This window comes from Ursus maritimus, unplaced genomic scaffold (assembly GCF_017311325.1).
Source record: "Ursus maritimus isolate PB19 unplaced genomic scaffold, ASM1731132v1 scaffold_26, whole genome shotgun sequence".
NCBI lineage: Eukaryota > Metazoa > Chordata > Mammalia > Carnivora > Ursidae > Ursus > Ursus maritimus.
The window spans coordinates 5363006-5377391 of NW_024425119.1; the positions used below are offsets into that span (position 1 = coordinate 5363006).

A 14386-nucleotide genomic window follows, 5' to 3' on the forward strand; every position below is an offset into this window, starting at 1 on the left:
GGACTTCTTTGATAACTGGTTACCAGACATAGACTTTAACCATTGAATGCACAGACCAAAAAATGATATTGAGAATTTCAGCAGAGAACTGGAAACGATGTACAAGAACCAAGCTGAGAATTCTAGAACCGAAAATGTAACTGAAATTAAGACTCAGTAGATGGGTTTAACAGCAATTTAGGCACACCTGAATGGAGAATTAATAAACTGGAACCTTTTCCATAAAGGGGCAGATAGTACATATTAAGTTTTATGGGCTGTATGCTCTCTGTCACACCTGTTCAACTCTGCTGTTGTACTGTGAGAGCAGCCACAGACAACATGTAAGTGGTTGTGTTCTGTAGGTCTTCATTCACAACAACAAGCCGCAGTCTAGATTTGGGCTATAGTTTGCTGACCTCTGAACTAGAAGATCGCTCAGAAGGAAATATCCAGATTTGTGTGAAGAGACGAAGGGTGAGCAGTACAGAAGAGAGGCAACTTTCACAAAGGATAATTATTTCTAGTTCTTTTATTTTTTTTAAAGATTTTATTTATTTATTTGAGAGGGAGAGTGAGGGAGAGAGCGGGCAGAGGGATAGGGAGAAGCAGACTCCCTGCTGAGCAGGGAGCCCGATGTGGGGCTTGATCCCAGGACCCTAAGATCATGACCTGAGCTGAAAGCAGTCAATTAACCAACTGAGCCCCCAGGAGCCCCTCTAATTCTTTTTGATTTTACTATGATGTACTTTGACATTTTGGCCAGAATGACTGTTTCTATGAGAAAAGCAAGTGTTGTTTTTCCATTTTCAGACGGTGCATGGCATTTTGGAGAAGAGCAAAGTTTGCAAAGATTTGACAGTAAAGTATGATTCAAGACTTCGAGAAAGAGTAAGTAACTTACATATTGTTCCTCACCATAAATTATCAGTAAACCACCTGAGTTTATCTGATGCATTCTTGATGGGGATGTGGAATCAGCTAACATATGTTAAGAACCTGCTGTGTGACCGTGGCTGTTACATACGCTCATACGTAGTATCTTATTTAAATATTAAATTTGTGTGAGGTAGGCATCCTAAATTATGAAAGCAAAGTCTGCTCATAAGAACTAGAACAGAAGAGTTTGAGGTAAAAGGGCAAAGTTCTCTTCTCAGCCTACCCATCCTGCTTCCCAATTTCCAGCTTCAATAGACTCTCTTATGCCCTTTTCTATACCAGAAATGAATCTTGCTGCAGTGGTGATTTAGCTAAAGCCACACCTCAGTTTCAGATCTGAGATTTGACCCCACATCTCCTAGAGCAGCAATTTTTGCTCTTTAATAACAGGCCTGTAAGCAGGCCAGTGTTCCTGGCAGCCTTGTGATGTCTTCTGTACCTGGACAGAAATGTTGAATGGCTGAGGCATCTCTAAAGAATTACTTTTCATAACTTGCGTGTGTTCTCTGTTCTCGTCCAAAATATACACTGGAACTTCCTCAGAGCTACTGCTTGGAAAGGCTCGCTCTGTGCCTGAGAACCCGCGCCCCAGTGCTAAACAAGCATTGTGAGTTCAGTGGAACGCTGAGTGAGGCCTCCTGTCATCCCACAGTAGGGAGAGCGTGATCATAGGCTGGGCTGTCTCTTCTCAGTCTCTCCTCTCCTCCTGAGTGTGTGCCCCACAGCTCAGTGGAATGCACTGCTTTTCTCTACCCGGCCCCTGCTTTACCACACGTTCTTGACTTGAACTTGCCTCCCACATGCACATCCTACCGTCATCGTGTCAGTTCTGCTGTGTAGTAGCTCCGGAGTGCCTCATCCCTGTTCGAACCCACTGCTGCCGTTCTGCTGCATGCAGCGTCCTCCGTCTCCTAGCTCACCGGGAACAGCGACTCTCCTGTCTTCCGACTCGCGCTCGCTTTTCTAAGCTAGCCTCCATGCTGTAGCCAGAGTAGTCTGGAAAACGTGGTTGCTGCGCACCTGTGTAGAACAGTTCACTGTTTCTGTTGTACCTTTGGGAGGCCGTCCAAGCTGCAGCCTGGCTTGTCAGCGTGCTGTAGGATATGATCTGTTGCCTCCATCTGCCTCCTTCCTCTTCCCTGTGCTCTGTGCCCAGCCTTCATAATATTAGCGAGCATTTGCGTGGTGCTCCCCACACTCTGGCCCTGCTCCAAGCCCTGCAGGTTTGTTAATCTTCACAACACTCCCATGTTGTGAAGATTTGAAAACCTCATTTTTACAGTTGCAGAAAGCAAGGCGCACAGAGGTCAAGTCTGTGCCCAGTGTCATAGAGCGTGTGTGTGGCACAGCTCAGATTCAAATTGAGGCCACCTGGCCCTGGATTCCATGTTCTGGACCAGTGGTGATAGGCCTCTAGTGGATCTTCTCAGCATTGTCCAGACATCCTGTGCTCTTTCCTCACTGAACTTCTGAATCTGTACTCCCCTCTGCCTGGGATACATGCTCTCCAAACCTGGCCAACTTCCATTCACCCCAAGGCTTTGGCCATCTGCAGCCCCGCAAATGCAGCTTAGCCATCTCTGCTGGGTGTGTCCGCGTCCGGTAGTTCCTTCCATCATGGCGCTGTCCCCCTACTGTTCTAGCTCAGTACCCCACCACAGTGCAGTCTCAGCAGGAGCGGGGAGCTGTGTGTCCCTCCTGGTCTTTTCACCACTCTGGCCTCATTGCCTGACATTTTTCGGCATAGCATTTGGAATATTTAATGAGTGGATGTTCCCATTCTTGAAAAAACAAACCAAGTAATGATTCTTAATGTTCTCCTTTGTAATAGAGGTTGTTCCAGTTATAATTGAGGTTGTAAGAATTTGAACTTGGGAATTTGAAGAGCACCTGACAATTGTGCATATGGTCTTATAAAAAAAGAACATTTAGTTGTTGGACTTCTGTCTGATGGTGATGTTAGAGTTTTTGGGCATCATCAGTGTAAACCATAAACAGTGATTTATCTCTAAATTTTTTATTAAATATTTTATTATGCAAGTAATGTGTTATCATTGTAGGGAATTAAAAGTAAGAACAGTTTGGGGGGAAAATACAGTTAAAATTTCTACCATGCGCAAATACTGTGAACATTTTGGTATGTGTGCTCTTGACTTTTTTTCGTGTTTGTCTGTCAGTCTATCCGATCGTGTATGCATTTTTCTAAATGTATCCCTACTGTATGTGGTGTTTTTTTTTTTTTTAAAGATTTATTTATTTATTTATTTTAGAGAGATGGGGAGTGAGCGCAAGTGGAGGGAGGGGCAGAGCAAGAGGGAGAGGGAGAGAATCTCAAAGCAGACTCACCACTGAGTGGGGAGCTTCACACGGGGCTTACTTTGTCTCATGACCCCGAGATCATGACCTGAGCGGAAATCAAGGGTCAGATGCTCAACCCAGGTGCCCCTATATGTGTTGTTTTTTAGCTAGCTTTTCTCCCTGTTTTTCAGTGCTAATAAATGCACATGGATATGATCATCTAATTAGTGACTATGTTATTCCAATATACGGATATTGCATAGCTACTGCTGGTGGACATCTAGGTTGTGACTAGATTTTCCACTGATGTAAATAATGTTAAAATAAACCTCTTTGTAGTTCTTTATACACATACCTAATACATTTCCTAGGAGTGGAATTGTTGAGGGTGTACTTTTTTTAAAGCCTTTTATACATATTGCTAAATTTCCTTCTAGAAAAGCTGTGCCAGTTTATACTTCCATGAATGATGTAGGAGAAAGTTTTTCTTACATAAACACTGGCAATTGGTAGTCCATTTGGTGTCCTAATTTAGTTGCTTCTGAAAGGTGCCATTTTAATTTTTACATTATGGATTCCTGGTGAGGTAGATCTCCTGTGTTTCTTGGTCATTTGTCTTTCTTTTGTGACTTCTTTGTCCTTTGATACGGCTCCTTCTTTACAAATCTAAAGAGCTAATGACCTTTGAAAACACACAGATCTGTGTTTGAATTTCAGCTTTGCTGATTATTGGCTGTGGGAATACAGGCCAGTTGCTTAACCTTTCTGAAACTCAGCTTTATAATATGGAGATGAAAGTACCCATCTCCTAGTGCTATTATTAGGCTCAAATGAGAAAGTACGTGTGGATGTGAGGTGGCTGACTTGGTGCACCTCATATGTTAGTCTCTTGGCCTGGACTCTGTGCAAGTCTCTATTTGTCCAGTAAAGCCCCACTGTTTCCTTGAGTGTGTTGTTCCATGTAACCCATTCAAGGTGTCAACTGTATGTTCTAGGGTTTGCAGCCTCTGCTGAGTATGTTCGCATTATCAGTTTAAAAGATATAATAAAGTAAGTGGAAGGAAACCAAACTTCTTGGCAGAATGATTGTTCCAAGTTTGCTGCAAGCATGTATTTAATCATTGTATCACAAATTCATTTGAGGCATTTTTGTCTATTGGACCATTGCAGAAATATGGGGTTGCAGAAGGCCGGGCCCTAAGTGAGCTAAGGGCAATGGCCAAAGCAGCTGGGGAAGAATGCCCTATGTTCACACCACCCGGAGGAGAGACCTTAGACCAGGTACGTAGCCCTGGGGCAGGTTCCCACGTGGATGAACTTGCCAGCATCAAAGTAGCTAAAATTGGGTTTCTTTTGTAAATGAGATGTCTTTAAATCTTAGCTAAGCAGTTTGAAAGTTGTTTGGTTCATAAAACAACTCTGCGCAGTGTTTGTTTTTCCTTTTTAAGCTGTGTTTCTTATATACTGTTGACAGTCATTGCCAACACTGGATTTAAAGGACGTGTGTTATTAGATGGTACTTGAAGAAAAGTCTTTGAACCTGCACCAGTAACTTCAGCAGTGGTAGTAGTAGGCAGGAGAGCAAGTGCAGTGCTGTTCAAGGCGAGTGGTAGGCGAAACAGTCGAGGCAAAATAATTCAAGGCTCGCAATCCTCAAGCCTCTCCTCCTGCGTCTCTAGCCCTGTAAGTGACCCCATCATCACGCTTGCCTTTCTTTGGAGTGTTCCGCTTTTGAATGGCATTATGGGGGGAGTTTCCCCTATTTTTTTTGTTTTCATAATTTTCTTGGAAAGACTTTCTACTAGTTTAGTAAAGGCAAGATTTTGTGTCCTTGTTGGTGGTTGCTTTAACCGAACCGATGTGCTGTAGATGTAGTTCCCTAGGTAACACTTGCCTGGGTTTGTTTTTACTTGTGAATCGCCCTGACTAGATTGTAAGCGCTTGGAAGTAAGGCATTAGAAATTATAGCTTACGGTGACATTGTGCTTCCATCATTCCAGAAGTATGGTAGGCATTTACTGCTGGTCAAATGAATAGAAAGAGAGTTTCATCTGCTTGTGTAATACTTATGTTGACATAGTAGAAAAATCCAATCAGTCAAATATTTTATATTATGTTTAAGACAATTATTAATGCCGCTTAATATTTTAATTTCTTTTCCTGTAGGTGAAAATGCGTGGGAAAGACTTTTTTGATATTCTTTGTCAGCTGATCCTGCAAGAAGCAGGTCAGAATGAACAGTTTTCCCAAGGAGCTCCAAGCAACTGTCTGGAAACTTCTCTGGCTGAGATATTTCCTTTAGGAAAAACCTGTGGCTCTGAATCGAATTCAGACAGCGGCATACCAGGATTAGTCGCCAGTGTCTTAGTTGTGAGTCATGGTGCTTACATGAAAAGCCTGTTCAATTATTTTCTGACTGACCTGAAGTGTTCCTTACCCTCAACTCTGAACAAATCCGAATTTATGTCAGTCAGTCCCAACACAGGGATTAGTCTCTTTATCGTAAACTTTGAGAAAGGAAGAGAAGTGAAGCCAACAATTCAGTGTGTTTGTATGTACCTTCAGGATCATCTGAATGGAGGGACTGAAACTCGCTAAAATTTAAATCTACATCAAAATCTAGTGATTTTGAACTTCTGAGGGAGTGCCTTTGGCTTTATTTGTTTCCATCCTCTGCTAGTGCTGATTTGGAAACAGTTAAAAAGCTGTTACAGTAGGTTATAAAGCTTGAATGGAATCATGGCCCCAGAGAACACTAATGGAAAAGCATTTAGGATTGACTTATTTTTGTCTTGAGTACAGTTGGCGTTTTCCAAAGTAATTTACCACCATGTTCCGTTACATCTCTGGATTGTAAATGAATCAAGGAATTCAGTATTGCAAATTGAGGGATTCATGACCTTGTAACCATGTTGTTGTTTTTCATTTATGTTGTTATTTTTCTTTAATATCTGAAAAATCCAGCCTGTTTTATTGGCTCTTGGTAAGATACTCTATGTTTTTTACTATATCATCCAGTGCTTAAAAGAAGGAGCTGTTTATAATTCCTATTGCATATTTATAGTGAGAACATAATGGTGTTTTGAAAGTCCTTTAAATTAAAAATTCTTAACCATCCTCAGTTTTCTATAAAGCAAAATGACACTAAAATTTTTAAATATAGGAATCAACTGTTAGAATTTTTTATGGTAGAGGGTTTGAAATGTGGATGAATGGAGATTATGGTTGCAGATTGGTGAGGAAGAATGGAAAGCATCATTTGACTAAGAAACATTGAAGAAGGAATCTCTGAGCAAAAGAAGATAGAAGAGCAGGTCTTTCTCATCTAACTTACAGGCTGAAGAATTTAGTTTGGGGAAGGCTCTGATGAGTGTAAATGGTTCCTAGCATACTACACAGTAACCTCAGAAGGAAGGGGGATGCTTTCTTGGAAAGAATGTTGCTCGGGTAACCGCAACTGTGGGGTTTTGTGGAAGGTACAGTTGCCTCTTTTTTCCACCAGATGGCACTGGAGCAAAGGGATTTGGGTTAACTGAATTTTGTACACAAGATTGGTCCCTCAAAAATCCTCACCAGAATGAGTGTTTTCCATGTGGTTTGCTTTTAAGTTATAATGCTGGTGAACGCTGTGAATCTCCCCTTACAAGAGTATTAATACTAAAGTTTGTCAGTTTAAGGCCAAAATCACATATAGTCCAAATTTACTGTGGACAGCTTGTTAAGTCCTGTGTAAAGTTCAGTGTTAACAGTGTTCTCATCGGGTCCATCCCTGCTCCTCTCCTGCCAGGTTGGAAGAGGGCACGCGGTTGAGCACTAGAAGGAGGACTCCACAAGTGAGAACTTGAAAAGGCAATCGAAAGGACGAATAATAACAAATGTCCGCATTCTCACCATCCAGGAGTCCTAACTTCCCCCTTCTTCCTTTTTACTCTTTTAAGAAGTAACACACTGAGATGTAAGTGCAGTTCCTTTATCCAGCCCCCGCAGTGCCGTGCCCTCTTGTACTCTCAGAGGCCACCACGGCGTGCGTCTGTGCGTACTTTCATCCGTTCCTGGCCATTTCCTAGGATCCTAAGGAAGCGGTATTGCTTCGGTGTTTTTTCAAATGTACATAAATACCACCAATCTGTATTCTGTATTTTCACGTACTCTATCATGGGGTTCTATCTATGTTGCTATGTACGGATGTACTTACTATCACTGTATTCTATTAAATAAATGTGGCACATTTGTTCATTTGGTCTCCTGTAGTAGACATTTGGGTATATTCAGGGAACAGCCTTCTGTATCTCTCTTGGTAGCGTGGCATAAAAAATGTGCATCTCCAGTTTGACAAGAGTCAAATGGATTTTCAAAGTCGCCGGCCTGGTTTTCGGTCTCACTAGCAATATTCTAAAGTTCCTATTTTTACATTTCTGTCAACACTTGATGCTGTCTGATGACATTATGTGAACCTGATGAGTGAAAAGTGTAATGTCATTGTTTTCATGAGCTTGTACGTGATTCCTGACGAGTCTGGGCATTTGTCTTATGTGTATTGACAGGATCCCCTCACTGGTGAATCACTGGTATGTGCTCTTTGCCTTCTTTGCTGTTGGACTCTGGCTTTTCCTTAGTGAGCTGCAGAGGTAACATTGCAAATATCTTCCAGTTTGTTTTGCCTTTTTACATGATGTTTATTAAGCATTTTTTCCATATAAATGTTTTTTGTTGTTAAGTCAGATCATTGTATTGTGTCCATCATCATGTCCTACTAGGAGGTCATAAAATGGCTTCCTACTTTCTTATATTTTTAAACTATTTTTTGAATGCTAGATCTTTAGATTATCTGGAGATTATTTTTGTATGGTATACAATCAGAATTCAATTTTGTTTATTTTTTCCTTGTGGTAAAAAAGTTACCCCAATGTCATTATTAGGAGTCTCTCCAACTGATTTGTGATTCTACTCTCTTCATACCTCCATGGGCCCATATTTGCTGGAGTGGGTGGGCTTGGTTCTGTTTTAGTGAGCTATGTATTCCCATAACAGTATCATACTTAGTTGTAGCTTTGTAACTGGGTATCCTGTAGAGTACATAACTCCTCTTGTTTCATTTTCTTTTTTCTTTTTTTTTTAAATGGAAGTATAATAGTATTTTATTAGTTTCAGGTATACAGTATAGTGATTCAACAGTTACTCAGTGTTCAGCATGATAAGTGTACTCATAATCCCCTTTACCTATTTCCCCCATCCCCCCACCCACCTCCCCTCTGGTAACCATCTGTTTGTTCTCTATACTTAAGAGTCTGTTTTTTTGTCTCTTTTTCTTTGTTCATTTGTTTTGTTTCTTGAATTTCACATATGAGTGAAATCATATGGTATTTGTCTTTGTCTGACTTAGTTCACTTAGCATTATACCCTCTAGGTCCATCCATGTTGTTGCAAATGGCAAGATCTCTTTTTCTATGGCTGAGTAGTATTCCATTGTGTATATATATACAGCATCTTCTTATCCATTCATCTGTCGATGGACACCTGGGCTGCTTCCATGTCTTGGCTATTGTAAATAATGCTGCAGTAAACATAGGGGTGCATATATCTTTTTGATTTAGTGTTTTCATATTCTTTGGGTAAATACCCAGTAGTGGAATTACTGGATCATATGGTAATTCTACTTTTCATTTTTTGAGGAAGCTCCAAATTGTTTTCCACAGTGGCTGCATCAGTTTGCATTCCTACCAACAATGCACAGAGGTTCCTTTTTCTCTATATCCTTACTAACACTTGTTGTTTTCTGTGTTTTTTTATTTTAGCCATTCTCACAGGTGTGATACCTCATCGTGATTTTGATTTGTATTTTCCTAATGATTAGCGATGCTGAACATCTTTTCATGTGTCTGTTGGCCATTTGTATGTCTTCTTTGGAAAAACATCTATTGAGGTTTTCTGCCCAATTTTTAATTGGATTATTTATTTTTTTGGTGTCCGGTTGTATAAGTTCTTTATATCTTAGATATTCACCCCTTATCAGATATATCATTTGCAGATATCTTCTCCCACTCGGTAGGTTGCCTTATCATTCTGTTGATGGTTTCTTTGCTTTGCAAAAACTTTTTATTTTGCTATATCCCCGTAGTTTAATTTTTCTTTTGTTTCTCTTGCCTGAGGAGGCCTATCTAGAAAAATGTTTCTATGGCTGATGTCAAAGAAAATACTGCCTATATTTTCTTCTAGGAGTTCTATGGCTTCAGGTCTCACTTGAGGTCTTCAGTCCATTTCGGGTTTGTTTCTGTGTGTGGTGTAAGAAAGCAGTTTCCTTCCTTTGCATGTAGCTGTGCAGTTTTCCCAGCACCATTTGTCGAAGACACTGTCTTTTTCCTGTGGCATGTTCTTGCCTCCTTTGTTGTAGATTAATTGACCGTATATATGTGGGTTGATTTCTGGACTCCATTCCGTTGCATTGATCTATGTGGCTACTTTTGTGCCATTTTTCCTGTTTCATTTTTATAGTTGTCCTAGCTAATTTTGTGCTCCTTTAGTCTTCCATATACATTTTAGAATCAGTTTACAGAAAAATTCAGTTGCAAATTTATTTGGAATCCCATGCATTTGTTAATTTATCTGGTCACTCAATACATACTTTCCAAGCATGGCACCCACATGTCAGGCTATTATTAGAACTATTAGAACTATTATAAGAGCTGCAAACATATAGCAATGAACAAAAAAATAGTCCAAGTCTCCATCCTTGTGGAACCTGAAGTCTGTCAAGGAAGACAGATAAAGACGTAACATGTCAGAGTGTGGTCAGTGGGAGAAAGAAATGGAGCAAGGTAAGGGGAGTTGAGACAGGAGGGAGGATGCCGCTTTATTTAGGGTAAGTGCAAGAGTGCTTTCTAAGGTGTTCTCAGAGTTCTGAAGGGTGGGAGTAAGCTCTGCTGATCTCTGGGAGAAGAGCAACCCAGGCAGGGAGCCAAGAGAATGCAGAACCCTGAGGGAGGGATCTTGTTTTGCATGTTTGACCTGCAGTGGGAGTTGGGAGAGTGGTAGCAGAGAAGGGCTCAGGGGATGGGGAGGTGGGGTGGCCCTGTGGCCTACAATAAGGATTATGGAGAGTGTTTGTTGATTGATCATTGTCTGATGGGAGCAGTCAGTGACCCAGGAAAGATTTGTGGTCAGAAGACCTGTGTTTGGCAAGTTCTAGGCCTGGCTCGTAGTAGTTTTGTGCCTCAACATGTCTCTTAATACAATACCCCTGAGCTGCTGTTTGCTCACCCTAAATGGAGAATAGTTCTAGTAATGTATGTATGTGTGTGTGTGTTTCCTAACCTTTTGGCTTAATGGGTCAAACCTACAGATAAGTGGCAAGAATAATACAAGGGCTTCCCATATATCCTTTACCAAAATTCCCGAGTTGCTTACCTTTCATCAAATTCGCTTTGTCATTCACTCTGTGTGTGTGTGTTTTCCCCCTGAAACCTGAGAGTAAGGTGGAGATGTCGTGCTCTTTGTGTGTTTCCTAAGAGCAAAGATGTTCTCATAAGAAGCCACAGAATAAATACCAAAATCAGAGAGTTTGATATTGATACAATCTATTATCTAATCCACAGACCATATCTAAATGTTTCCAATTATTCCATTGATGTTCCTTATGGCTAATTTTTCCCTAGTCCAGCATCCAGCCTACGACCACATGCTGCATTTAACTGTCAGGTCTCTTCCTTCTGCTCTAATGGGGAATCGTTTCTTAGCCTCTCTGTCTTTCTTGACCTTGTTATTAAAAAAAAAAAATTATATATATACTTACTGTTTTTTCCTGATGCTTCTCATTATTATTAGATTCAGGTTATGTTTTTGTCCAAATTACCCTAGAAAGGATGTGTCCTTCGTGAGTCTGTCTCATCATGAAGTCCATGATGTATCTCCTAGTCTGTCTGCCACGAAGTTGCTATTTATGTGGTTCCTTGTTGCATTTCTGCCCTCTCTCTTAGTCTCCACTGATTATTTTCTAACTCTGTTTTTGTTTCCGTATTTATTAGTCGGTATTCTACAGTGAGAACGTTTCCTTCTTCCCTACCTATTTATTTATAGCACTGTGAACTCAGGGGTATTCAGTGACTCAGAATCCAGTACTACTGTTCTATTGTGCTCAGATTGTCCCAAATTTGTCCTGTGGGGGCCCTTTCAAGATGTTTCTTGTGCTCTGTTGATTTCTTCCCATGGTTCTCTAAGCACTGCTTTACTTTCTGGCATAGCAAGGTGCTCCCGATGCAGATTATTCTTTCCCAGTCCCAGTCCTGGGAATCTGCTTTTTCTCCAAAACCCTCCTTCCTTTTAGTGGAAATAGTGTTTAGAAACCAAGCTCTGGATGCCCAGGTGTGCTCATTGCTAATCTCGGTCTTCCTTGTTTGTTTGTTTTTAAAGATTATTTATTTATTTGTCAGAGAGTGAGCGAGAGTGGCAGGCAGAGGGAGAGGCAGAGGGAGAGGGAGAAGCCGACTCTCCGCTGAGCAAGGAGCCCGATTCTCCTGGGATCATGAGCTGAGCCGAAGGCAGACGCTTAATCAGCTGAGCCACCCAGGCGTCCCTTGGTCTTCCTTGTTATTACTGCATTGAATTCCAGTGTGGGAATGTACCACAGTCTATTCTGTTGTTGAGCACATGGACCATTTCCAGCTTGGGGGCTATTATGAAAATGCTGCTAAGAATACTTTTTTTTTTTTTTACAAGTCTTTTGTGGACATATGTTTTCATTCCTCTTGGATAACCACCTAGGAGTGCAATTGCTGGTGTGCTTAGTCTATGAAAAATTTGTCCAACCTTTCTCCAGGGTGGTCGTATCATTTTATGCCCACCAATGAAGTATGGGAGCTCTGGGTGATGCACATTCTCACCAACTTGTGATATCCTCAGTCTTGTTTTAGCCATGATGGTGGATATGTAGTAGTATCTTGCAGAGGTCGTAATTTTTCACTTTCTTGTTCACTAATGATATGGAGCACTTTATCACATGCATATTGTCTATTTATGTAGCTTCCTTTGCAAAAAAAAATTTGTCCTCTTAATTTTGAGTTTGAATTCTTCATATATTATTGAGATACGAGTTCTTTGTCAGCTATCTGTGTGCATGTGTAAGCACATACACACTTTTATGCATTCATAATATTCCAGTTTTTATTTTTTTAAAAGATTTTATTTATTTGAGAGAGCGAAAGTGAGAGAGATCACAGAGGGAGAAGGAGAGGCAGACTCCCCACTGAGCAGGGAGCCCGACGCAGGGCTTGATCCCAGGACCCCGAGATCATGACCTGACCAAAGGCAGACAGTTAACCAACTGAGCCACTCAGGCACCCCAATATTCCAGTTTTTATACTTGTCAGATAATATGACTTTTCTAAATGGTGTTTTTATTGAGTGGTGGTGAATTTTCATGACTGATTTACCATTGTGTGTGTTTTATGGCTATTGCTTCCTGTATTCTAAGAAATCGCTGCCTAACCCTGGATTATGGAGATCTTTTGTTTTGTTTTAGAAGTTTTATAGTTTTACCTTTTACATTTTGGTCTTTGTTCTATCTGGAATTAATTTTTGGGTAAGGGGTTGAGGTTTGTGGTTTTTCACACGAATATCCAGTTATTCCATCAGCATTGGAGAAGACTTTTCCTTTCTTCCTGAATTGCTTTGGTTCCTTTGCCAAAAATCAGTTGACCATGTAAATGTAGGTCTATTTTTGGCTTCCCTATATTCATTTTCTTTGGATGTTGCACCCTTTGTATTTCCATATACATTTTTTGATAGCCTTTATTTTTAGAAAAGCCTTTAGGTTTACAGAAAAGTTGAGAAGGTAGTGCCAAGAGTTTCCATATACCCTGAGCTTAGTTTCCTCGGTGGTTGCTACCATTCGCTCTCATAGTGCGTTTGTTACAATTAATGAATCACCGTCGATGCATTATTATTAACTAAAGCACACCGTTTATTCAGATTTCCTTAGTTTTTCCCTAATATCCTTTTCTGTTCCCAATCCCGTTTTCATCATATTACATTTAATTGTTAGGTCTCCTCAGGCCCCTCTTAGCTGTGACAGTTTGTCAGACTTTGTTTTTCGATCACCTCGGTAGTTTTGAGGGACATTGGTTGGAGGTTTTGTCAGATCCCTCTCTGTGGGAATTTAATGTTTTTCTCCTGATTAGAGTTGGGTTATAATTTCTTGGGAGAAGAACACAGGCAAAGTACCATTTTCATCACATACCAAGAGTACGTGCTATGAACATGACTTACTTCATTTGATTACTGCTGTTGATTTTGATGATGACCTCGATCACCTGGTGGAGCTAGTGTCTGTGAGCTTTCTCCATGGTCAGTGGTTCTTTTTTCCCCTTTTCTGTACTGCGCCCTTTGGGAGAAAGTCAGTGAGCACAGTGGGGATTAATGTTCCCCTCCTTGAAGACAGAGTAGCCACATAATTTTTTTGGAATTCTGCTTGAGAGATTGGACTCTTTTCCCTCATTTATTTATTTACTCAATCATTGATTTTTTTTTTCTGTAAGATGTTGAATTTTTGCTCAGCATATGATCTAGCTTGATGGACATTCCGTATGTACCTGGGCCTGGAAAGAGTGTATATTCTATAGTCGTTGGGTTTAGTGTCCTAAAAATGTAAATTGTATGAAGTTCATTAATAGTGTTGCTCAGATATTTCTATATTTATTGATTTATTTTTTTAAAAAAATATTTATTTGACAGAGAACACAAGCAGGGGAAGCAGCAGAGGGAGAGGGAGAAGCAGATTCCCCACTGAGCAGGGAGCCCAACGTGGGGCTTGATCCCAGGACCCTGGGATCATAACCTGAGCCAAAGGCAGACGCTTGACCGACTGAACCACCCAGGCATCCCTGTCCTTCCTGCTTTCTTTGCCTCCCTGCTTACTCAGTCCTTCACATTTCCAACTACGATTGTACTTGTCTGTTTCCCCCTTTGGTTTTGTTAGTTTTGCTTTATGTGTTTCCTTGCTCTGTTTTTACAGACCTAAACATTTGATTTTTATATCTTCCTTATGAATTGGCCCTTTTGTCATTGTAAAATGGTCCTCTTTTACCTATGACAATATTCCTTAACTTGAAGTCTATTTTATATGCTATTAATGTAGCAAGCAGATCTTTCTTATGCTTACTGCTTTTTACCATATATA

General features: G+C 40.6%; 1 protein-coding gene across 1 annotated transcript in view; it reads left to right on the top strand.

The window, feature by feature from the left end:
• Nucleotides 1-7452, top strand: part of TIGAR (TP53 induced glycolysis regulatory phosphatase) — a 28999-nt gene extending 21547 nt beyond the window's left edge. Inside the window, exons 4-6 of the mRNA XM_008704876.2 lie at nt 793-870; nt 4387-4497; nt 5383-7452. Coding sequence (XP_008703098.1) covers nt 793-870; nt 4387-4497; nt 5383-5814 — 621 coding nt within the window. The 3' untranslated portion in view covers nt 5815-7452. The remainder of the gene's footprint in view (nt 1-792; nt 871-4386; nt 4498-5382) is intronic.
• The last annotated feature ends 6934 nt before the right edge of the window (nt 7453-14386 follow it).